Genomic DNA, 26,452 nt, shown 5'->3' with positions numbered 1-26,452 from the left:
CAGGAGAAACGAGTCACCAAGCTCGTAGCTCTCTTTAGGAATAATAACATGGCTGACTGGAATGCTGGGAAACCCCCCGAAGAGTCGAAAACCCACCAACCCTCTCTCTCACACACACACACACACACACACACACACACTTCTCTTACAGAGGGGAGGGCTCTGTTTTACACCTCTGCTATTGGCTGCTGAGTTTTAACCAACAACACACACTCAGCTCCTGTACAATGCTGCCTGGGCTGGGAAACACCACCCCCCACTCCTTGTCTCCATTCAGTCTCAGAGGTATTCATTACAACAACAAGCTACATTCCTCTCAAGGTCACTCAGTCACAGTGAGAGAGAGATTAGAGATACAGATCAGCACTTCAGCTGCTTGATTGATGTGTCACGCTGCAGAAAAGTGCAGTGGGGAAGATGGTATGTGGCAGCCACACTTTCACAAAGTCCATCTAACACTTGGCGGGACATTAAAGACACTTGGTTGACTAATTAAGCAAATATCAGACAATAAGGCAAACAAAGAACAGTAAGAAGTCCCAGATATCACTGCAGTAACAAACCTCCAGTCAGATAAATCTTCAATTGGTGACAGATGCCAATATATCAAATGTTAATGCTGTATTAACATAGACTTAAGTAACCAGGTTGTAGTCAGCTCTCTCAGAAAAGCTGATTTTTAACTGTCACGTAATCAGGAAAGCTGGCTTCTGAAATCGAGGTAATGGATTCGAAAACCCAGTTTTCCCAGGTAGACATCTCCCAGAGAATGTTGATTTTTGTGCTACATTTATACGTAACCAGGTTTCTAATCAGCTCTCTCCAACTGCACATGCGCAGCAGAAGGGAACATGGGGGAGAGATGATTAACAGGGTGATGCCACCTAAAGACAGAGACAATTTCACACAAAGGGCCTCGTAGAATTATAAACATGCTGCTTTCCTATGCAGATGTTTTTGAATTTTAGATGGTTCACACTGTGACCCAGGCTTCCAAATAGAAGAGGAGAAATTAGATTCCTTGTCAGCTGCATGTATATCCAGATTAACAGTGACCTGGTATCTTATGGACATGTAAACACATTAACAATTACAATGTTGTTTATTAATTAATTAAACAGGTTAGCATATCAATATTAATGTTTGAGGCCAGGTATTTTTACATGTTTTGGCACCATTTTCGACAGTTCCCGTACTAAAAACCAACAATGAATGCCTCCACTCATGGTAATGTCTGTCAATCTTGCATCCAAATTGAATTGTGTCTGCTGTAGACCAAAATTACTGCAAATAAAAAAAGATTTAAATTCAGAAGAGCTCACTGCTGACATGTTTCTCTCACAACAAATGTAACCTGATTTTTTCAAAAAGCTGCCATACACAGAGCATTGGGTTGGGATGCAGAAGGCTGCGGGTTTGAATCCCACCCCAGCTGGTGTGGCCCCAAGCCCAGATAAAAATGCGAGGAATGTGGCCCAAAGGGCATCCGGTGTAAAAACTCGTGGCAAATCAAGAAGCAGACCACATTTCGCTGTGGTGACCCCTGGACAAGCCAAAAGCCGTTGACCTTTGAACCCGAGAACCACAATTTCTTGCATCCTCTTAAGTAGGAAAGACTCAAACATGCATGATGTCCACTTTGTGCCTCTACATGCTTCTCAAGATGTTATGTGTATTCTCTGTTGTATTCTCACACACAAAAATCCTTTGTCCTTTGTGATGGTTTGTTAAAATGTTCAGAAACCCACTTTAACCTTACAACTGTCCCAAAAGTTAGTTTAGGATAACTGAGGATTTGATTCCTGAACCTACTCCACTATAGCATTCATGGTGCAAGTGTGATGCAGATTCAGGTACCTCAAGTCTGTGATTGATGTCCTTGAACAGCCAAATAAAATTGTGTCCACAATCTGTCCAGAGAATCAGTTCACCAATGTGCCAGAACAGTAAAGTATCTACTAGCTTGACACATCAATAGATTGTAGTGTGAATATGAGTTTCCTTGACAGGTGGGAGTGACATAGATGGTAGAGTGGCCCCCTACTGACCATAGGGTCCGAGGTTCACACCCCGCAGTTTTTGCGTCCTGCTCTTCCCGACCGTGTCGAAGTGTCCCTGGGCAAGACACTGAACCCCCTATAGCCCATCTCCCCCTCCCCAGCTGCGCAGTGCTTGTTCCAAGCCCGGTAGAAATGATGCACTTTGTCGACCCTGAACTTACGGGATCAGCCGAAAGGACAAAAAAAATAAAAAAAAGATATGACTTTCTTTGACACTTAGCTTGTGCAGCAGTTCCATTAACTGGCCTTTACTAAAGGGTCAGTGTGTAGCCTGTAGAACAAAAACTGCATCTTATTTTTTAAAAGCAAATCTATAAACACAACAAAGTATGCAAATAGTGTCTGAATACTTTCTTCCACACACACCCACCAACCACCTGTATATTCTCCTATTACGATGATTTGTGAGGGGGTAATGGGATCTTGAATACATGCTCAAGTCAGGAATGTAGCTATGTCAGACAGACCGACAGACACACCCACACACACAAAAGAGGCCTTGAGTGAGAAGATATAGAGTGGATAGGATCACAATTCCTCACTCGAAAATCTAACACCTGGAAACCCTCAACTGGCTTCCAAAAAAACAACAAAAAAAAAACCCTCCCTACCCCTCCTCTATGGCTCAAAGGTTGTGTGTTAAGGACCTCGCTCTAAAATATATTTACAATCCAGTCAGAGGAGGCCCTTACTCTTAAGAATTTAACAAATGACAACAGGTTAGCGGTCATTTCTCAATGGGATGTCAAGATGCTCTGTAGACACTGAAAAAGCATCTGGGGTGGGGGGGACACTGCTCTGTGGATGAGAGCCCAGCAACCTAATTCCTAGAATGGTGGTGTGGTCTGATAGCGAGTGAGTCTAAATCTAGACATTTCAGTTCAATATAAAACAGTTATACTATAGTTTGGCAATCAATTTAAGACTAATCCAAAAGTCTAAAAAGTACATTTAAAAAAAAAAAAAAAGGTTAATTTCACAGATTCAGGCTAAAGATATGTGACTGACAAGAAGCTGTCGTAGGCTTCAAACACGTGAATACTTCTATGTTCCACATTCTTCCAGCAATCTTGGCTGTAGAGCTGCATTGTCGGGGGGCTTCTTTTTTAAGGGCTTTACTTCACTTCAGCTAAAGCACTTTGCCATCAGCCCACCTTGTCTTCTGCCACAACTCCGAGAGAGCCGAGTTGCTTTCTCCCTGCTGCAGGTTTATGTGCAGGTGGAGATTTAGCCTGGGTAGAGGCCACGTCTTCATTCCTAAAAGCCTGCCAGGAAGCAGTTTACAATGTTTGGCCAGTATTACACAGATTCTTTAGCAAAGGAAAAGTAAAATTACAGGAGAATAATAATTCAGTCTGTTAAGAATAACAAAAATAGCTGTCAGACCATTAAAACCAACAATGCTGAACTAAATCAAATGTGAGGAAAATTGTTCATCCATAAGTTGCTGCCTATGCCAAAGTCAGAGATCCAACCAATCACTGATCAGCATGGAAGTATGTAAGTGTATGTCGGCCATAGAAAGAGGAAACCACAGAAAAGAAGTTGCAAAGACAGTGAGATCAAATACAATAGTTTGTCCACCAGTACATTTAAACTGTAAACTGTCTCGCTACTAAACCTTTAAGCTATTGATAAGTCTACTGATTTTCACAATTAACTGATTCATCGTTTTGTTTACAAAATATCAGAAAATGGAGGAAAATGCATGTAACATTCCCAAAAAGCACAAGGTAAAATCTTTAGATGTCTTGTTTGGTTGTCAATCATGTACGACTAAGAAAAGCTTCACACTGTAATAATTGAGAAGATTGGACTAAGAAAACCTTGTTGTCGTTTTTTTTTTTGCTGTAAAACATTAATTATCTAAAAAGCTGCAGGTTGATTTTGTGGTTGTTGATATTTTGCAGGTCTAGTTTCAGCATAAGTTTCCAGTTTGGATCTGGTTATCAGGAAAACGATAACCAGGATCTTTTATTAGATTATATTTTAATAGACTGTCAGCCTCTGGCTGGCTCACATTATTTGGTCTGAATCACCCCACAATGTTTACAGCACTTATTTTGAATAAAGAGCCAATTTCTAACCAAATTCACACTTAAACACAGAAGAGATCAACAGTAACTGTGATGTGAGTAAATCAAGACTGACACTGCTTGTGGGACATTAGTTCAAAGTGTCAGCACTTCAAAGCAGGATCAGATTTAAAAACTTGATGTTCACCAAGTTTTTCTATAACAGATGTTTTGCAGTCTTAAACCACTGGAGCAGCTGGAAATATCCTGATATGATGTCACATTCCAAGTTTCAGCTTTCAGAGGAAGAGCACACATTTGCCAATCGCTCTGTAATTTTTCCTGTCCACAAACTGTCCAATACATTTTCCAGAGAGTTAACTTTTGTTTAGTCTGAGTTTCTGTCCACATGTTGTGACCTGTTCCTGTCTGTGTTTTGAAATAGATGCATATTGTCATCTGGTTCCGTGATTTAGCTGCAGGGGTTTATGGCAAATGTAATAATGAACAAGTGTACATTCTAAAATTCATTTTGATGCTTTTTTTTAACCTTAAATAACCTGTTTAACCGTCTTCAGCCCATTTAACCTTAAACCAAAGGCCCATTTATTCTATATCAACAAACAAATGACCCTTAAATTAAGAGCCTTTTTAAATCAACAGCAAAGTGTGAATCCATACTTAATGAACAAAATGAGATGTTCAAACTAAAGAAATTTGCTAGAAGATCAAATCAGCCCAAGCCAAAGTTTTTATGATCAGCTGGAAGATCACTAAACACAGCAACTAACCCCTTGTTTCCACGGCTCGGCATCGAACTTTGATTCTTATATGGTGTCTACAGAATATTATGAGACAGGAAAGAAACAAACAGCGGATCCACAGCACAAACTTTATGAAGAAAAAAATCTGCGTTGGAAAGTGACTCATTTGTACTTGTTTGTATTGGTTCCATTTTTATTCAGACTTTTTTTTTTTTTTTCAGAAAATCTGGTTTCTCTGATTCTTACCCCAATTTCGGTAACCAGCTTTTCCGTTTACAGGACAGTTAGGACAGTTAAGACATCAGCCTGAGATCGCTGACTGTAACCTGGTTACCTAAGCCCATGTAAACACACTGAGTGAGTCATTAATATATAATCACTTCTTCTTCAACTTTACCCAATAAATAATGTCAAGAATATTTTGACTTTAACGATGTTACATTTATTGCAGACTACAGAAACTGACCGAATCTTTTGAGTTTTAGCTGCAGGATATATAAATGTTTTTTACCATAAAGAAGGACGGCAGTAGCTCGGTTGGTAGAGCAGTTGCCCACAAATCACAGGGTGAAGTGTTTGACTCCTTGATCCACCTGGCTACATGTCAAAGCATCCTTAGGCAAAACACTAAAGCCCAAGTCTCTTCCTTGAATGGCAGCCACCATCACTGGTGTGTTTGTGTGTGTATTGTTCGAACCGAAAATATTCTTGTCTTAGGTATTTGATTAATTTCTACTCCCTGCGATTGTTGTAGTTTGGTTTAGATCAGTGCCTTTCGCTATAAAACAAATACTATAAGATAAAACATGACCAAATCGAAAACCAAAAAAACTTGTATATAATGTAAAAGACATATTTTTGGTGTTCGATTTGGTCATGTTTTATCTTAGTGTTTAAAATTATGTTTAAAATGTTTAAAATTATTCTATTCGTTCCGTTTCTGTCCGTTTGCAGTAGACTTCGGGTCGATCTGGTCTGACACCCAGAAGCATGAATAAATTGGGCTCTGAAGTCAGAGACCTGCACCCACTGTGTTTGGCTGCTTGAGTAGCCAATAGAAATGCACCATTACAGCGGAATTCAACTCCGAAAACTCTTGAACCCGCAAGCAAAAGATATTAATCTGCAGAAGTTTTTGACTTGCAAAAAAAAAAATTCTCAAAACTTTTTTTTGGTTGACAATTATTTTTTGAGTCTGACAGCGCAAAAGTAACAAAGCTTTCCACTGAAGTATGTTTTTTAAAATTGCATAATATTGAACAAGAAATACCCTCATAGTTTAGCCTGATTGACATTAGTTGATACAAACTATTTACATGCTGCTGTTCACATGCTGCTCAGTACAGTCTACTATTGCCAACTAATGAATTACCAGCGAATAAAAACGTAACAGTTATACTACAAATGAAAATACTACAGTTATTAAATATTAGACAGATAAAAATTTCAAGGGGTGGGGTGCATCCATTAAAGCCAAAACCGATTTATCTTAACAAGACAGTTCAAGGGTTTTATCAGCCAAGTCATTATGAGGTCAAGAAACTGTGACCGTTGGCTTGTATCTGAGAGGACAGAGGTGACTCTGAGGCCTCCAGTAAAATCTGTTTGATAGACAGAGGACGACAGCCAGCTGGAAGAAGAAAGCACAGCCCCACTGCTGGAATTTGGCAGCAGACCACCACCGAGCTAGATAATTGACAGCTCTGAACTGCTGATAGTTGCAGGCCAGCAGCTTTCACAAGACTCAAAACTTCAGCACTAAGCTACATTTTTTAAGATGATGGAAGGTTGGAGAGAAAAGCCGCTGGAAAGGAGTCCACAGACAGAAACGAGTGGTTCTATTAGCAATAACAGGAATGGTGACTTTATTTGCTTTTCCTGACTGGATTCTGATTGCTAGTTCCAAGTGAGAAAATTAGCCAGCATTGTCAAACTCTGCAGTAAAACAAACCCCATATCAAACGTTATATTAACTTTAATTCACTGTCTCTCTTTGACTGTCCCGTTGATAACAGAGAAATAAAAAAAAGAAGAAGCAGCTGTATATGCAAACGTGACATATTCAAAGGTGTAACAGATCGGATGATACTGCAACGGTGTGAAACAGACAGACAGTTTGCCTTCAGGTACGTTAACTGTACCATACATACACAACATTTCAATAGATAATTGTTATTTTCAAGACGCTGTGTGGGGCTCTTCTAGTGCATGATGCCAGTTCAGCTCTGCTCTACTCACCGATTTACATTGGGCAAGAGTTGTGGATAGCACTAAAATTGTGATGTCATTGTCATCACAGTGTGACAATGCTCAAGAAACACAAAGCAAGATTGCTTGAATTGCCATAAAAACATTTTTTAAATTCATTTTATTGACATGCACCATGCATTCACACTCAGCACGAGAACATTTGATGTATAAAGCCCGTTTCATAAATTCTGGACAATTTTTGGAGAATTCAACCTCGGACATAGTCTGAAGTGACCTTTCAGACATGTAACACAAAGTGGGAAATCGCCCAATTGAGAAGCATCAACACATGTAAAAATCTGATCGATTTCCGTGTGCGATCAGCATGAACAAGACGCACAACCATTATAACCTCGACTACAACCACAGGCCAGTGATTGAAACCACCATCAACACAACACACCCACTAACTCGCTTTTAATCTTCCCGATGATTCAGGACTGATCAGTGTGCTGCACGCACGAGCTTACGAAAATAATATGGTCACTGCACTGGGGGACAGGATATAATCCGGACAATGTAAGCAGCATTTCACTGACATTTTGTGAAAATGAATGTAAATATAAACATTAATTTGGGTGCACTGTGTTAGAGACGTTCTGCTATGAAGATGCTAAAATAACAAGGTAAAAAACTAACTACCCAAGGCTTAATGTTTGGTTGATTTTTTTTTAAACTTCTGAAAACATAACTGTATAGACAGGCTTTCCCCAACTCTGACCATAAATTAAAGGAGAATGCCTGAACTGCCTGAGCTGTAGATAATTGTATAGTTGACTGATCTTGTACATTTTTCTTTGTCTGTTGTCAATATTTGATGTGTTCTGATGTGTTGACAGGCAGACTGGTGCAGTGTCAACAGTAATGTGGATGTTGTACCAAACCACTGTGCTGAAGAGGGAGCTAAGCTGCCATGCTACGCTCACAATTTACAAATCAATCAATATGTGACGCCTCACGTATGGTCATCACCGAAAGAATACGATCCCGAGCACAAGTGGGTGAAACGACTTTCCTGTGAAGGGGGGCTGAGCTCAGCCTTAGAGACAGTGTGCGTTCTGACATCTAAAGGGAGCTCGGAATAGTCGCTGCTCCTTCGCGTTGAAAATAGTCAGTTGAAGTGGTTCCGGAATTTAATAAGAATGTCTCCAGGGCACCTTCCGCTGGAGGTCTTCCAGGCATCAATTGGTAGGAGATTCTGTGGTTGACCCAGGACACGTCGGAGGGATTATATATCCCATCAGGCCTCCTTCCAGAGGAGCTGGAAAAAACATTGCTGGGGAGAAGGATGTCTGGGAAACCTTTCTAAACCTGCTGCCACCAAAACCCGACACAGGATAGGCGAAAGATAATAGATGGAAGTTCTGATGTTTGAAATTTGTCCCCGAGACAGCAAAAGCTGCCATACTCTCTCTCCCTCTATCAGCTTTGTCCAGCAGTGAATCATATGAGTAGAGGCAGTAGAGATATTTTTAATCTTCTTAAACTCTGCTAAATGATTAATGTCAGCACAAATGTTTTATATGCGTAGATTTTACATTTCAGGTCCTACATTAAATCCTCCCTCATGGAGGTGATACGTTTATGTTTTAAACTGTTTTGGGGTGTTAATTTAACTGTATGATCATTGTAGGAGATACAGAGGTGTTTTTATATTTAGCCTGGCTTAACTGAAACACGAGCTGGAAAACAATCATCTTGAAACATCAGCTACATCACAAAGATTCAGAAACTCTTTCAGCCTTCTAACCCAGTGGAAGCACAATACTAGATCACTGGTCTACCATATTTACTGTGTTATATTAATACTTCATGAATCCACATGAAAGCCTCATCAGTTTTTAGGACAATTAGGTGACATCATTCCAATCTTGAGGGATTATATTCTAAACTCTAAAGCAAAATAGAATTTGTGAACCAGCAACATTTTAGATATTGCAACCTCATATTTGAGAACACAAGTCTATTCTACAATCCAACACACACTAAATGGGAAGAGAATAACGGGCAGATTAGAAAACATAGGCACACAAATCCACTGTTTTTGTGAAATAACAGCCCTCAGCTGTGCCCAAGGGTCCTTCAGCAAGGCACTCTGGACCAACCAGAGTCAGAAGACTGGAAACATATTGACTAAGAAGATATAAAGCCCATCTGATTTCTCTTACCTTCTCGCCAACCATTTTCTTCAGGTTTCGGCAGTCGCTGCCATCCACCTCCTCTTGCTCTATCGTCATGGTGACAGGCTGTCCAATCCCTGCCGAGTCTAGCGCCATGTTCCCAAGCTGCTCTGCTGCAGCCAAATCAGGAGTTTGTTGGCCCTCAAATGGGCCACTGCGAGGGGCCCCGGAGTCTTTGTCAGTGTTAACCATTACTGTGGCCCCAACCTCCATTTTGTCTTTCTTAGTTTTCCCAGATACCCCGTCCTTGTCCTTTTTCACAGCAGGGAGGGTGCGGGATGCTTTACTTGACTTATCAGTTCCTTTTGTCGGGGTAGAATTAGGGTTCTGTGGTACTGGGTCCCCAGAGGTCCGACCCTGAACTTCCTTTTTAGCTCCATCTGAGACTGGGGCTTTAACACACTCCTTAGAGTTTTTACTACGTTTGGATTTGGATTTGCTCTCTTTGCCCTGTGCAGCAGGTACAGGACTAACAAACTTTATATTCTCAGGTAAAGCAGCCACAGTGCTGGGAGGGGCAGCCATGCCTCCCTCCTTACTGCTCAACATCTCTAGTTTGTCCTTCTCCAAGTCAGCCTCCAGGTCAATGATCAGATTGCCAACACCGATATCCCACTCATCGCCACTGTCATACGTGTCCACCGCGTTGGAGTCCACACCTTTCCCGCCTGCAGGGCCGCTGCTGAGGGACATCTTAGTAGGAGTGTCCCGGAGCACCGCAGGAGGGCCACAGGAGGGCTCCGCTCCTCCCAGCCACAGGACGCCTTCTCAGGGCTGGACCCTGTGGCTCCTCCTTGCTCCCCACATCGCCTCCTATAGACAAGGCAAACAATGGGTTAGATGGCACCAAACCAGCAACAATAGGCTAAATTTTACTTATTATTAATTAGTGCTCTTTATAATTGATTAATTGCTCTTTTAATTAACCAAAATAGACTTATTAGCATTAGATTTATGGCAGTTTCTATTTTGTTTTAAATAAACTGAAATTAATTTAAAAAGAAATTTTCCATAACTAAGTTTTTTACTTTACTATTTTCAGTTCTTCTAAGATTAATAAAATAAGGGAGCAGAAACATGCAACTAACAGGGTGCATGAAGTTCCACTAATGATACCAAACAAAAAAACAATTAAATATCTGTTTACAACAACCAGTGCAAAGTATAAAAGGACAAAATTAGTAAGGTCTGCGTGTATTTATACAACCATAATAGACTTACACACGTTTTTGTTTGCTAAATAATAATTACTGACAGAACTAAATAAATTGATGCAGCCTGGAACAAATTAAGTAGCAAAATGCAACTTAGCTCTTGCTACAGATCTAATGAAGCTGAATGAAACTCAACAAGAAGAATTAAACAGCCTCCTGCTGCACAATCTACAATAGGCCTTCTGTTAGTTTCCCATTTCCTGATACTGTTACAGCCTGCAGCAGGCAACTTTTAAGACAACAATTTAAGGCTTTGAAACGCTTTAAGGCATTTTTAAGGATATAAGTGCTTTCAGACATGATCAGTGCCCAGGATGCACCCAGACATGCACATAAAAACCGGTGAACAGCAACGCATTTTATTACAATTACACTGAATATCAGTCCTATGGTCCTATACAGCATTTATGCATTTAGGGAAGTTTAACCAGTTTCTGGGTGTTATTGGTGCTCAAAAGGGCGCAGCAGTCAAAGCCCCCGACATTGTGATTGTTATATTTAAATCTTTCAAAGCGGTAGAGGAACAGATACACTGAGTCAAAGTGGAGGATTGTTTGTTACAATACAGCCTCAATGCTGCTGAAATAAAGCCTGAATTAATGAGAAATCACAGCCATTGACTCTAAGGCTTTTCCCAGCAGCACTCAGCAGACACATTCCCTGCTCTAAAGCCTCCATCAGGACACTTATCATATGAATGGAGTAGTGTGACCTCCAACCGCCTCTGACAATGCAGGCTTGTTGACGTGCATGGGAGGGGGATGGGTGCAAGCCACCAGCCCAACTGATTCAAAACATACAATAATTAAGGTTCTAGTTAACACTGTATGAAGCAAAAACATATGGCAGGAGTTAAAACACATAAGAGCACTTTTATTTGCAGCCATGAACTGCATTTAAGTAGCCAGGTTACTCAGAGAAACCAACTTTCCCTGGTAATTGGGTAATAGAGTTTACATAAACTCAAAGAAACCTGGTATAAATGCATGCAGAGGACTAATTTAATTTCTCCTCCACCTCTGACTTATTTTGGAATCCTGGCTCACAGATTTTTACTGTATAGTGATAGAAAGCACTGCTTTCAAAGTGATATGGAGAGTGAGGAAAAGATGGGAGAGACAGAGCATTGATACACAGCAATTTATTCAGACCTTTAGGAGGCAAAGTCTGGTTTTGATTTTGTGTGGACCTTTGATTTTAAAAGGAGGCGATATCACTCCATTAATGATCCCTCATTTCATTCCTGGCATGAATACTGATAGACCATGTGAAGTTTAAGGAAAACATTAAAATTGTTACCTAACCCTTATTTCAGTGCCCGATCAGCGCAGACAGGAGACGCACATCAGAGCCAGGCATCAAATATAAAAAAAAAAGGTTCTATCACCTGACTACAATGGCAGTTGAGTGATGGAAATCAACATGCCTACTGGGTTGCTTTAAATCCTCCCAACTTTGTGGGGCAGCATGCTACATTGACCCTGCAGGTCAGTCATTCAAGAATGACCAGCCTATTCCAAATGAAGCTATATAATATCATGCAGCCCTAATAACGGTTACAATAAGGAAGGTACCACTACCATTAACAAGTGTGGTTTATAGAATCTATAATTTCAGACCCATGAAGGTGCTTGTGAGGCAGCAGGGGAAATACTGGGATAAAAGTAGTGAATAGCTGGACATGACAAACCAAGCCAACTGTCAACTTGGTGTGTCTTGGTGCCATGTCCTACACCATTGGTGCTAGCAGACTCCCAGCTTTTCAGGTGTTAAATTGGATCCATGAAAGAGACCACTTTAAATGGCTTTCCAGCTTAGTGAACAAGCGGACAAGTGAGCTGCTACCATGGTTGAAACTTGTTATCAGACATATCATTGCCCTGAACTATAAACTGTCTGTGGTGTGAAAATAATCTATGTTACAGTCCACTTTTTCTTCCTCTAATGCAAGCGCAGAACGTACAGTGCTACGGGCTCATCAGCATTCTTTTTTTTTTTTTTTTTGCACGTCACCTACAGAATTGTGGATGTTACAGCAGCAATGATAACAAATTAATTTAATTCAGAACAGTCTGTCAGTGTCACCAAGGAAAGAATAAGGAATAATATAGTGATCAGTATTGATATTGACCGATATGAAAAAAAATAAATAAAAATGACTGGGTGTGTATTGCCCAGCCTTATTATATTTTAAAGAGACCTGCTGAAGTTCCTGCTTCCCTTAACTATTCTTTTTAACATCCATCACTCACACTAGCTTCATTCGCTTCACTAACCCAGAACCACACAGCCAAAAATTGCTCTTCTGCCTGAGTCAGGCTCATTTCCACCCACCACTGAGCATGTTCGTCTGTCAGCAGAATCATCTGAACTTATTCACAGATTGCCATGAAACTCATTTGACAGGGAGGCTTTGATACCAGAAACAGCTGGTTAGATTTGGGCCTGGCTGGGATTTCCAGTGCTGGACATATTTAGTTTGTTTTAGTCCACACAAAAAAACTGACTCTTAACCCCGAGGCACTGTTTTCCAAGAACAAGGACTCCATTTCTGAAATTCAACAGCTACTAATTATGTGTTTAGACCTGTCAGCGTTCAATGTTAGAGGTTTGGGTCTATAGAAAAAGGACCAATAAATGGCTGATTTTAGCCACTTGATTAATGAATGACTTATCTGTTCCATGGTAAAGGTTATTGTAAATGGAATGACATTCTGATCCTGATATGAATCCACGTTCTGTTTATGATGGTTTCATGTTTTGGTGGATCCACTTAAAAGGCCTGTAGTTATCAAGCATCTCAGAGCAGATCATCACTCCCAACTAGTCAAGATTTCCCAGGGTGACGCAAACTTCATCCTACATTTAGGGATAAAATTAAGAGTCCAGAAGTCTGGGTGTGTTCTAAATGCTGAAGAGTTAATAACGCAGAGCTCAGAACAATAATAGAGTATGGACATAGACAGTAGTATTTGCAGGAACCAATATGATATAGGGGTTACAATTCCATACATTGTGATATATATTCCAATACTGTTAGTAAGGCAATATATTGCAATTTTTCAAATCTAGCTTAAGGAAAACTCTCAGTTTATATAAACAATGAAAAACCATACGCATGAAAAGTAGGTTTAAACAAGCTGACTTTTCATGCAATTGTGTTATTTTCTATAACTTGTGTTTTTTTCTACAAGTAAAGCAAATCTTTTTCCATGGAAAAGTGCCAAGAAACAAACTAGGACAGGAGATATACTCAACAAGTAAGTGCTGTTTGCAATCTGTTTGTTGGTTTCAGAGGTAGCTGAGGTTCTGTCATTTCTCTGGAGTCTGCTGATTTAGTCTCACACTTGCATCTCATGAAATGTGAACACTTTTCTGATAGGACTTTGCTTTGATGTTTTCTCTTTGACTTAGATTTTTTCTGCTTTGTACCTCACTAGTAAGTCGCTTTGGATAAAAGTGGCTGATTTCTGCATTTAGATTTTCCACCATCTAAAACTACAAACCTGAAACTAGAACTATAGAACTATACGTCACTATAATCTGCATTTTATGTCTCTAAAAATCTGTGATACCACACGTGTTAGTGTCATCGGTGAAGATTCCTACTCTGAGGTCAAAAGGTGAGAGGATTTTTAAGTGAACTTTCAGCAAGTGATTAAGACATTTGCTAAATAAAGGCCTGCATCTAGGAGGCTGACCTTTGACCCTGTGTGGCGTGAGCTTTACTTATGGCCCTAACTGTTCAGCCTGGCCAATTATACACTGAAACCTGGTGGCTGAAAAACCAGATGGCGCAACAGGAGGGGGCTACCCCTAATCCTGTGACTAATAACAGCACTTCAACTGACAAAAACACAGAGGACAAACCAACAATACAGAACAAATACTGACAACACACAAACACACACGACACCCAACACATGGGAATCTCATGAATACAAAGTGTAATTAAAATGAAGTAGGAAATTATAACAAGTAGGGGACTTACATCTCTCTGTCTAATCGACTGTTCAAAACTTAGATTAAATATCCAGGGGATTCAATTCACAACTGATGAGTTGTATGGACTAAATGATACCCGGAAAATAACCAGATTATTAATTTATAAAGAAATGACTCTTGCAGCAGGGATGTCATGCGTTGAAAGGTTATTTAATAAATACTGTACGACTAGAGCACTAGAAAATTTGATGCATCTCTGAAAAGGAGCGGTGTTGTACGTTAAGCAGTGAACATAAACAAGTCTTTAGAGCTCCTGTGAAGTGCTGCAGGGATGTGGACCAGTGCATTAATTCCTGAGCTCCCTGTGTTAAAATGACTGAGTGGATTAGCTCGTGGCATCCAGACTGCAGAGCTGCTCACGGATCAGACTTTACGCTCAACTGGCTCTGATACCGCACTTAATTAAGGGTGGGAGGTGGCAGGACGTCCACAGGAGGCCCTGCTCTTCTGAGTGCCCTCCCTGGCTGTCAGCCACAGAGAAGCCTCTTTATATGGAAATGAGCCTGAGACGCTGTGACCCTGTAGAGCCAGCCGGGCCTTCACCAGCAGCAGGACAAATCATCCAGGCTGTTCTGACGGAAACTTGGCCTGGAACATTCCACAACTCAACGAGGACAAGCCTGAATTCTCGCAAACATCTTCTGACTCTGCTGGGCTATAAAAACTACACGTCCCCAGCAGAGCAAGTCTTGGTGCAGATCTCAACAGCCTGTCACTCCTGATGATTTATACCAGGCTGTACTGCGCTGCAGGAGGAGGAAGACAACGCTGGGAAAATGCCAACTTCTGCTGAGCGGCGGCTGCTGCTGCTCCTCTGGCTCTGTGTGGACTGCTGGTAAACTGGCTCTAGCTGAACTGGTTCTACAGTAACTGCTGAACAAGTGTGTACACTTAATTCTACAACTTTTATTTTAGTGGTGGACAAGTATTGTTCACATATCATCAACATAACAGATTATTAGAAATATTGACTTTTATTCAGAAGCAAACCTGATGAAGCCAAAGGAAACTTGATCTGTAATCTCTCTAATCTATTAATGTACATCCAGTTTCACTTTATTACATAAACTAAACTATAGTAAGGGGTGTGATTACAATACATACATATAGTACTTACAAATTTTACTTGAAATCGAAATGGTTGCCCTTTTCAACCCATCAATTTTTGATACAACTGTCTAAGCAGTCAATCCGTGGGTTAGGTGGTCACCTTTCGATCAGAGTCGGCAGTTCGAGATCTGAATCCCCTGGACGACATGCTGAGGTTGCCCCTGACAAAGACACCAAATCTACTGACTGTCCAAAAAATCCCTAGCTGCTGAGATTACACAAGCATATCCTTTATGGGAGTCTAGAAACTGAATAGAAACAACTGGGTATTAAAAAGCGCAAAGTTCGCACTGCATGTAATGATGAAACCTGAAGTCTAAAGAACTGATCTTGGACCTGTACAATAACATTTTGTCAATAATGAGGAAAGGATATAAACCATTTCTAAAGCTCTGGGTTTTCCCTGTAGGCCCAGCACCGCAACTAATCTATAAGTCCTGCACTGAAAGCACCTTCATGAAGGTGACATTGTTCAGGCTTTGTTTAAGGGGGCTGTTCATTTTGCTGTGCTCCATGCTTAAGATGCAGGTATCTCAGAAGGGTCTTTATGCTCCACCAACACTGGACAATAAGGTAGAGAAACCCACTCCTGGATCCCTACTATGCCAGGTTGAATATAGTGAAGTCTCCACAAGCCCCTTCTTCCAGATGGCTGTTAAAGATCCTATGACACAAAACAACTTCTGAATCCACTGACCCATACGAGAATGATTCGGAACCATTACTGTGAAACACAAATAAATCATCTGCATTTAATTAGACCTAGTGGTGAGTGTGTCTCTGCAGGCAGATGCCTGAGCTTTCGCTGTGACATCTGCTTATTTAGTGACAATCTGAGTTTGCAAACCGCAGGTTCACTACAGGAGGCGTCTGTGTATTTATAGCCACAGCTGTCACACGAGAGCACAAATCTTCTCAGTGTTATCACGTATTGTGTCCATATATCTACACTGTGAAAATGTAACAGTACTCAAGCATTGAAGAGATTATTAATGATCATTGTGTTTTGTCAGAATTTTTTTTTTTTTTTTTTTTAACAACACAGCATTTGAACTAATTCAGCAGGTACTGAGTAGATGTGTTTTTCAAACGTGATTTAGCCAAATTCTCTGACATAAAATTCCACTGTTAAAACAACACGGAGCTACAATGCTGCAGTTGGGGAAATGTTTTTAATTGAGCCAATTTTGCCAATCAATCTTCACACTGTTGCCAAAAAAATAATAGCAAATCTATTAAAAATTAAAAATCTAATAAAAATCCCACAGTAAAATCTCTCCTTTACAAAATTGTTAAGACTCTTAATTCAGTTATGCATAGAAGCTCCTTTGGCAGCAATTACAGCTCAGAAACTTACTGGGTAAATCTGTACAAGCTTCTCACAGCAGGGTTTTATCTCTTTCTTCTTGCCTGAGCCCCTAAAGCTCCATCAGATTGGATGTTAAGTGTCTGAACTGCCATCTTCAGATCTCTGTTCTCTGCCACGTTCTCCCATCTCTCCACAGCACTGTGGTTAGTGTGACCATTGTCAAGAGTCTTCGTGGTTCCAGAGTTCTTTCATTTCACAAACAAGTTCCTCACATGGGGTCTACAGGGAGTTCCTACAGCGACTTCATGGTTTAGTGAGAATCGGGAAGTCGTTTGAAGAAGTTGAAGACTAAGTTAATAACATTTGTTATAAGATTTCTTCAATGTTCATTCATGTTTTATACTGCTGCTCTGATAGTCCTCTATCTCAAGTTCAATCTGTGAACCTGCTGTTGTCCAGGAAAACACACTTAGTTTAAGTCAACGCAAAGCTCTACGTGGTCGGTAGGAAGAACACCACTTCAACTTAAGATGTTGTTTACAATTCAAATAGAAACTAAACTCAGACAAGAAAAAGATCAAATTGTCCTTATCTTTTGAGGCGCTGCACTGCCGCGACAAAACCCCAAATACAGAAACGTAACTCCAACTGCATGTTGAGACACAAAGTTTTGTTTGATATTGTCAACTTCACACAATCTACAGAACACAACACAACACACAAAATCTGTGCACCATGGACTGAATCAGCGACCGAATTAGCTGGCTAGCTGCTGAACCATATAATGCAAATGTACTTAATGCACCAATGCCATGCTATTGAAGCTACCTTATTAACCATAGCCACAGCACAGTCTGTTTACTATGGAAACCAACGCTCCACAAGGCATCCAGCTGGAGACAGAAGCTGTCACTCAAAGGCATCTATAAGCATTTAAGTGTTATTAATGGCGAATGACTTCCAGAATAACCACAAGGACACTTACTACAGGACCAGATGAGTCCTGGAAATACATGGATTTAGTCACTGGAAGCTGTGTTTGTTGGAATGTTTTGCATCGCATCTACTTAAAAGACATTTCCACACTAGCCTCAACCTTTAGCCACAGCAGCTGCCGTTAAGCTCTGAGTGTGACCTGCAGTAATAGTAATATTCATCACACAATTCCCCTTCTCTCAGGACTAACTTAAATAATGAGAAAGTTTGCTCAATTCATCTTCATTTCTGAGGTCCAGTTTTGTTGTGATGTTCATAAAGCAGCAAAACGGACAACAACCAGTCTGACTGTGACTGAGACACTATCGAGGACATATCAGTGTACAATCAGAGCTGAGGCAGAAACAGGAGGATGCTTCTCTGCAGACAGACATTTCCTCTTCAGGGAATACAGATTCAATCAGAAACCAGATCTGTCTACAGCTCTTATCTCAATTCAAAGCAATAAAAAGCTTGTACAAACACTTCAGGCACATCTAACATTAGAATTTATACAGAAACAAGCAAACACATTTTATATTAGTTGTGACTTTAATAGGATGTTGTTTTCTCTGCAGCTTTTTAACTTCTCCTGTGAGACATTTGTACCGCTCAATGAAATGGTTATAGAAAACAGGCAGGTTTCCAACTGACTGTTACTGGTGTTTCAAGGAAAAAGTTGTGTTAATTAAAACCAACAAGTCCTGTAGAAAGATGAAAAAGCTATAAAGCTGTTTTGCTTGGTGTTTGTTATTGGTGGAAGCATGTGGCAGCCTGAGGAAAGGATTAGTTTTCACCTTTTCAGAATATTTTGCATAATTTGTGAAATCCATTTCCTGTGCAAACTTTCAAAACTGCCAAGTAAGCACTTTATCTATTGTTGTTTTTGTAATCAACACCAACTATAAAATTTGGATTTATTAATTACTAAATTAACAGACAGCACTAATAACAATGGTGAGTTAACTTAATGACTAAATAGTGCAAGAGTAGAGCGAGTGTGTGTGACATCCCATTCTTAATCCATAGGGTTTAATATGACGTCGGCCCTTTGCAGCTATAACAGCTTCAACTCTTCTGGGAAGGTTTTCCACGAGGTTTAGGAGTGTGTTTATGAAATACATAATACACGGTGCTCGCAGTTTTCGCTCTAATTCATCCCAAAGGTTTCTATCGGGTTGAGGTCAGGACTCTGTGCAGGCCAGTCAAGTTCTTCCACACCAAACTCACTCATCCATGTCTTCATGCACCTTGCTTTATGCACCTGAATTCATTTATTTGGATGGGTGAGCAAATACTTTTGGCAATATAGTGTATATCATTTTTACACTGTGGTACAGAGAATTAAAGATACTTTACTTAAATAGAAGATCTGAGTCCTTCTCAAACCAGTGGTGTTTTGACAATTAGAAAGTCCATCAATAAAAGCGAAAACCATGAGGTTTTAAGCAACAGTAACTTGTGGACACTCCTGCAAAATAATGTTTGCGTGTCAAACGGCTGCTTCCCCTTTCCACACAGTGCTGGGATGGAGTTAAAAAAATGCAGACATGTTAACACTTTGTGTACAGTATAACGTTAGCTAGTAGGTTCAGTTACTGCCAGTTACTGGTTGAGTAGCTGGCAGTTAATGTGCTCTGAAAGTAGCTGGCAACACTACCTGCCTCCTGCTGACTTGTTTCACTATTACCATCTGACTTTTTTCCTTCATCACCTTCCTAAATGAGTGGCAATGTTTATTACCTCTGGCCTCCTGCTGCACTTTTTCACACCACTGTTTTATTAACAATGTCTTTGTCCTTTTTGCAGTTTGCAGAAGTGAGCTAACGTTAGCTGCCACAGTGAACACTGTGACCCAGCCTGTGTTTTTCTACCTCTCTCTCCACCTACCTACCTCTCAAACACGAACTCTACAGGGTGACAGAGTGGAGCACAGAGATTTTAACACAGAGAATCTGTACTTTTTCAACCTATGCAGGCGTATCTTTATAACCCCCTACAATAGATATGACATTGTGTGTTGCCACTTAACTCCTCAACATTTTATTTGCAAATGCAACCAAAGTCCAGCAGCTCTAAAGAGCAGAACTCTCTTTCTCTGCAAAGCTGTAAATAAATCTTATCTGTGACATTTGTTGCAGTCATTTGGTTTTGCTGATGGTGACGTCAATTGCTGTCTGTCAGATGATTCTTAAAATGGTACCACACCCCTAGCACACATAGTAGCTCACTGAGAGCAGGCAGATTATTTGAATGATCCAATATTGATTCTTGAAATCCCATAAAACTGTGCTTGGGTAAAGCAGCTGCTGCTGACTGTTTGGGCGTAGCTGTGGGACAGCATTTGTTTTGTTAAATATGCAGAACAAAGAAACTTTTGTGAAAGGTTGTGGTATTAAATTAATCTTGTTCAACTGATTTGCAGCAGTAATAAAATATATAGGTGTCATGTTTTAACTATTCTGCATTCGCTAAAGAAAATAACCGTTCATGGAATATTTAACAGTGATACAAGAAACAAAATAAATCTTTTGCAGATTTTAATCAAATTCAAGCCGGATGATCAGTATCAATAGGGTTAGTATATTCTTTGGTTTCCTTTTAACAATCGAAACAAAAAAAGAGATGTACATTTATTTTAAGTGCAAAGTTAGCCTGTGTTAATATAGGACTGCAAAAAGAAGCGATATAATTAAATAAACATACAAGCGTGAAAGTGACAACTCTTGTCTGTTTCTGTGCAGTTTGCTCCTATGCCCTTAGTAAAAAGATAACTACTCAGTCTTTTTAGGAAATAGAGTGCAGGGCATATATGGTCCAACAGACTTCCAGGTTTACAGAGCAGTGTTGCCAACCTGAGCCCTATAAACACATGACCTCCGGACAATTTCCAGAGAATTAGGCCCAAACATTGCCCGGAGTGGAGATTTGAGTAAGAGGAGTTCTCACATGGGGAAAAACTGCTTGATTCAGTCAGGGGTAGTGCCTGGCCAGAGAACGCAGGAGGCACAGCATGATAGAAAACGTATTCTGCAGGGAACAGACTGTTTTGTTTAAGCCACATCAAACCCATGCAAATCCAAAAGAAAGAGAGAAGCCGTAGCAGTTCACTGAAAGAAACACTGTCCACACGCCCATTTGCTCGCTTTAAATCCTTCCACTCAGGCACACAGGGGGCGGCTGTAGCTCAGTTGCTAAGGCAGTCGTCCACGGACCACAGGGTCCGTTTACGGTGATCTGAGCAAGACACAACCGTATGGTCAGTTGACCAATCAACAGCCAGAATGAAGCATAAATAGGGTGTGAATGGGCCACAATGGCCAATCACTGATCGCTCTTAGTAAACCACTTCTCTTTTATCTGTTTAAATTTAACTTGACTGTTCAGGTTTAAATGGGTTTTCTGAGTAAATTCCAATGCTTGGACTCACTATTAATAATAACTTAATCTGTATTTGACAGGTTGACGTGAGCAAAAACTTTTAATCTAACACATACAGAGAACTGGCTTCTGGCTGTTGGTCTCCTTCAGGGAAATGTTCAATAGCAGATAAATAGAGACACGGAGAATGACAATTACAAACAAAAGTAATGGCTAAAGACATTAGAATGACAAAGAAACCCTGGTGCAGTGACGTGGCAGTTCCAACACAATTTCCTAATTCCAGTTTCTAAGTAAGTTTCAGGGTCTGCACGTGTGTGTGTGTGTGTGTGTGTGTGTGTGTGTGTGTTTAGTCGTGGTTAGGGGATGGAGTGGGTTACTATTAGACTGATGACAGTCCACCAGAACTTGCTTAGCTTTACTGGGCTAAATGGACACAATACAGTAGCCTGAATAATACAGTCAATGCACTTAGATCCTAGTGTCAACAATCTCTCCTTTCAGGTTAACTAGAGACCAGGTCATGTGATTTATTTGATGCCTCCCCTGTTCACAAACTTCCCTATTACTTCATGAAGCATTAACAACATGGATTCACAATACAAAGGATTTACGCTTTTAAACCCGGAAGTTCTAAAAGTGAGTGAATGGGCATTGGGATGTTTCTATCATGTGCTGTAAACCAAGCACTTTCCCACAGTTTAAGTTTTCTATGATGTTGTGCCTGCTGTGTGCACTGATCACACAATGAAATTGAACTTCACGTGTGAACGAGTTCTTACTCAGGCGATCTCACGCTGTGTCTTACATGTGTGAAGAACCTCTCCAGAAAAATGTAAGAGGCCAGATTCTCCTAACATTGGCTGCAGTTAATGTGTGAATCAGGCTTAAGTACCGTACAACAACTATTACAAATAGGGAGACTGTGGCGCAGGAAGGTAAAGCGGTCGTCCACCAGTTCCACAGTTGTTGGTTCAATCCCCGGCTCCTCTGGTCACATGTCAAAGTGTCCTTGAGGAAGACACTGAACCCCAGCTTAGTTGCTCCCGGTGAGTGTTGGCCAGCTGCATAGCAGCTCCCCCATGAGTGTGTGTGAGTGTGAAGGGCTGGATAAGAAGCAGTGTAAAGCACCTTGAGTGCTAATAGGTAGAAAAGCCCTATATAAGTGCAGATATAACTTTCGTTTCCATTTAAATTCAAAAGTGTGGGCTCCATTTAATTAGGTTTTAATAAAAAGGGTGAATAACACTCCTTTCTATAAGTATCTGATCCATTATTCAAAGGCCCTTTACTTTGTGAATCAGGGTGTTAAAGTGTGATACACATCAGATACACATTTAATAAGGATTGTCATTCTCTGGTTTCATCACGACCTGTGATGGATATTTATTCTGCATTTTAACACTGTAGTGTTTGTGCCTGCTCACTCAAAAAAAAAAAGAATACATCTTAGAATACATCTTAGTTATTTGTAATAGTTATTTAAATAAAATAGTTCACATTCATTAACATTTATTTTGAAATAATTGTATATGAGTCGTAAAGAAGTATATTAGAAGCAAAGTTTCTATAATAATAACACTATTTTCTCCAAATATCTATTTTATTTGCATTTTATTAGGCCCACAATTTCTATTTTTATTACAAGCAAGTTTGCTTATTGAGCAAGTAAAAGCTCTTAGCTACTTGCCCAATGGCCGAGTGGTTGGAAAAGCTCTAGGTCAGTGAATCACCTTGCATGGCCACATCTCTAGTGAAAACATGTACACAGGAGGCTTTTCACTGGCAGCATCACTGCCTCTCAGTTTATGATGCTTGTATCCTGCAGGAAGTGAAAGTTAAACCACTACACCTGAGTCTCTAAATCATGTCTCGCACATTCTAAATAAAACGGGACATCCTCCATTTTGTGGACATGGTTATCTTAAGAAAAGAAAAGTTTTATTGTACAACTACCTCTGCCAGCAGTGTAAACAGCTGCATCCTGTTTAAGCACAAAATGAAATTTATAAAAAAAAAAATCAAAATTTGTAGAATAAAGAAAAGTGAAGTGCTCTGAGCAACATGCGTTCAAAGAAATGTTAATGCTAACTGCTGAGGTTTAGATTGAAATCCTGTTCTGTCAAGCTTCTCACTGCTTGATTGTCAAATTTAACGTGATTTTAAAAGTCATGCTGAGAGATTTCATGTGATAATCATGTGTTAATTCTCCTCCGACTGCTGCTACTACAGCGACAACACTGAATCCTCAACAGACAGATAACAGCAGCATCACAATGAGATCTCTAATAAGAGAGACAGTATGGAAAATAAACCCAACCACAAAAGTATTCTGTGGCTCAGTGTTGTCTGCAACTACTTCTCATCTTCTTTTGTTCTGTTTGCAATGTTCAAACGGTTCATTTAAATGTATCACGCGGTTGAGAAGTGACACAGACTTTACAAACATTAATGGCTGTGACTTTTCTACACTTTACACGTTTAGGAGCATAGGAAGACATTAGCACTCATAGGCATAATCACCCATAGAATTCCATTTTATCAAATGTGTATAGTCAGGCCTAGTCCCTACATTTTTATTTATTTATTTTTTTAAATGGGAGTGAACTCTTAACCTCTGAGCAGTATTTGAATCCTTTCAGGCGTAATTTCATGACTGTCCCAAGTCTAATGGATTACTTGGTTGTCTGACCATACAGCCTTCTTCAAATCTATCCAGTTTTTAAATGTTATTAAAATCTGAAGCGGTGGAAAGCAATGGTAAAACATTTACATTATCCTTTTTAAATTATTCATGAGTAGTATGCATTATGAACAAAAATTCATCTCTATATAGTTTTGTTTATTCCGAAAATATACACATCACAATAGCCTTTCCCCTTATATTTATAGAAAGTGCTACATGGCTGATTTCTTATTACAGCCTAAATGATCATTTGGAAAATAATAGTTTTTTCTTCTCCTATTTGCAAATTTTTAATTAACCATGTCACAAAATGTATCACAGCATTCTTTTATGGCTCTACCCCCAACATCATCTTTGTACTGTTTCTTGGCAGGTGGGAGTGGGGTTAGTCTCTTGTGGGCACAGTGGGTTTTCACACTTTTGTGTTCTCCAAACGAGAAAGGTTTGCATTTCTGGTTGAGAACCATTTACAAGTGCTTGATCATCACGATCATCGAGCATCATGGGGAAGAAATCCTCGTTACTGCCAAACAGAGTGATCTGTGACACAGTGAAATGAATGAGATGTTTTTCCTTCACCATACAATTTCAACTAGCATGCGTGCAAAAAGTTACCAGCCCCTTATTCTGAAATATCAAAGAGTAAAACAAATATTTAATACACATTCAGCTAGTACAACTGTCATTTTATACAAACATTTAAGTAAATTATTAATTATCCTATCAAGGGTGATGCAAACAAATTATTTGATCATACGGTTCTTGACAATTCTTGTTAATAATAATGAAAGATTTGTAACTGCTGAATGTGCTCCATTATTATTAATTTTGCATCACCTTACATGCCATTGTAAGGATTTTTACTTATATATTTTACAATTAGTGCTGTCTGCACGTCTCTATACAGCGTCTAAGCCTAAATCGCATCAAAAGTTGCCCCATATATAAAAAGCTGGTTGTGTTTTTTTGGGCAGCAGAACACACAAGAATTAGTTTTCACGGGATCTGCAGGGTTGTCAACCTCAGACCCTAAAGTCAAAAGGTGTGTGATTCTTCAATATCAAGAAACTACAACTCTTTGCCGTTTAGTGGGAACAGTGTTTAAGTGTGAACGGTCCAGGCTTTAAAAACCATTTCTTCTACTAAGAAAACCGTTTTTATTTTGTTCTAATGACAGACATTGAGTGGACTTAGAATTCAGTAATGATTACACAGTGCACTGCTCAGGTCTTGCTTGAAATGACAATTCCCATTAAAACTTTGGCAACATTGTTCTATAGGCATTATGCTGTCTTTAGATGTGATCACACCAATTTAGATGAGATTATGAATAACTAGGTATGTGAAAACCACAAAATCCTACAAAAGGTGAAAAGAAAAAAATTTGTCAATAAATGAATAAATGACGATTGTTTTTGGTTTCTTCATATTTTAAACACATTGCTGCAAATGTGTGACATGATATGTGTAATTGCTATTGATTTGTGGGTGTGATGTAATTAGCAATGGTAATCATCACGGACTAATGCACAGACCAAATTAAAAGACTTATTTTCTTGACACTGTGCTGTAAATGCACCATTAGACACAGACTACTACACATGCAGAAACACCAGGCCCTTGTTAACTATCAGCAGCCATCAGCAGTTTCCTCATGCAAATAAAGCAAGGTTACAAACACTAATTCAACAGTCGTAAAAATGGTGTGTAAAGCAGTTTCCATATTGGTTGTCAAGGCCAATAAACAGTCATTTCAAGGAGATAAAATATCTGAAGTATGATTTTATTGTGCAGTAAAAGGATGTGTACGTGGACAGTGAGGAATGAGCAGAGCTCTTGTATCATAGGCTAAGCACAGCCTGTATCCATCAGTGCTCTCTGGGACTCTCCATCTTATTGATTACCCAGCGGGTGTAGCTCTGTCAGCTGCTCTGAGCGCAGCACACTGCAGAGGTTTAACAGCTAAGCACTATAATATGTTAGGCTGTGAAATTAAAGTGAAAATCTGAGTGTCCTGTCATTTCAAACTCTTCCAACTGTCTGGAGAATTGCTGTCATTAAAATAGCTGAAATGTAAAACATTCTGTAAGTAAAAAACTTTTCTCTATTGGTTCTGTGAGCAGAGACATCACACACACCCAAAACAACATGTGAATACTGTCATGGCGACACCCATAGCCCCAAGATAATGTGATTTTTAAGTATCGAATTGCTACTACTGTATAGTACCAGATCAACCCGGGGAAATTCAGCTCCACTCCATTTGCCTCCTTTTCCACTCCAAATTTAGTACCTCCTGTTCAGCATGCACACAAGCAGGTACTATCCACAACATTTTCCAATGGAAAAGCAAAAAACGAGAGTAGAGTCGAGCTGAATCGAGTTGGTTCAGTGCAGTGGAAATAGAGCTTAATGTTCTTTTTGGAGAGTAGACACTTCCTGCCTAGCGTGCTGCATCTTAAAGTGAGGTTACTGATGAGTGCTAATCACAATGATTCTCTAA

The 26,452-nt window shown here is 39.8% G+C and overlaps 1 protein-coding gene across 2 annotated transcripts in view; it reads right to left on the bottom strand.

Annotated features, from left to right (window-relative positions):
- znf609a (zinc finger protein 609a) overlaps nt 1–26,452 on the bottom strand; it is a 45,683-nt gene that overhangs the window by 14,986 nt on the left and 4,245 nt on the right. For both annotated transcript variants that reach the window (XM_067493704.1, XM_067493703.1), the window contains exon 2: nt 9,258–10,082. In XM_067493704.1, the coding sequence (XP_067349805.1) occupies nt 9,258–9,962 (705 nt within the window). In that variant the 5' untranslated portion in view covers nt 9,963–10,082. The remainder of the gene's footprint in view (nt 1–9,257; nt 10,083–26,452) is intronic.

This window comes from Channa argus, chromosome 23 (assembly GCF_033026475.1).
Source record: "Channa argus isolate prfri chromosome 23, Channa argus male v1.0, whole genome shotgun sequence".
Classification (NCBI taxonomy): domain Eukaryota; kingdom Metazoa; phylum Chordata; class Actinopteri; order Anabantiformes; family Channidae; genus Channa; species Channa argus.
This window is presented reverse-complemented; position numbering and strand designations above follow the sequence as displayed.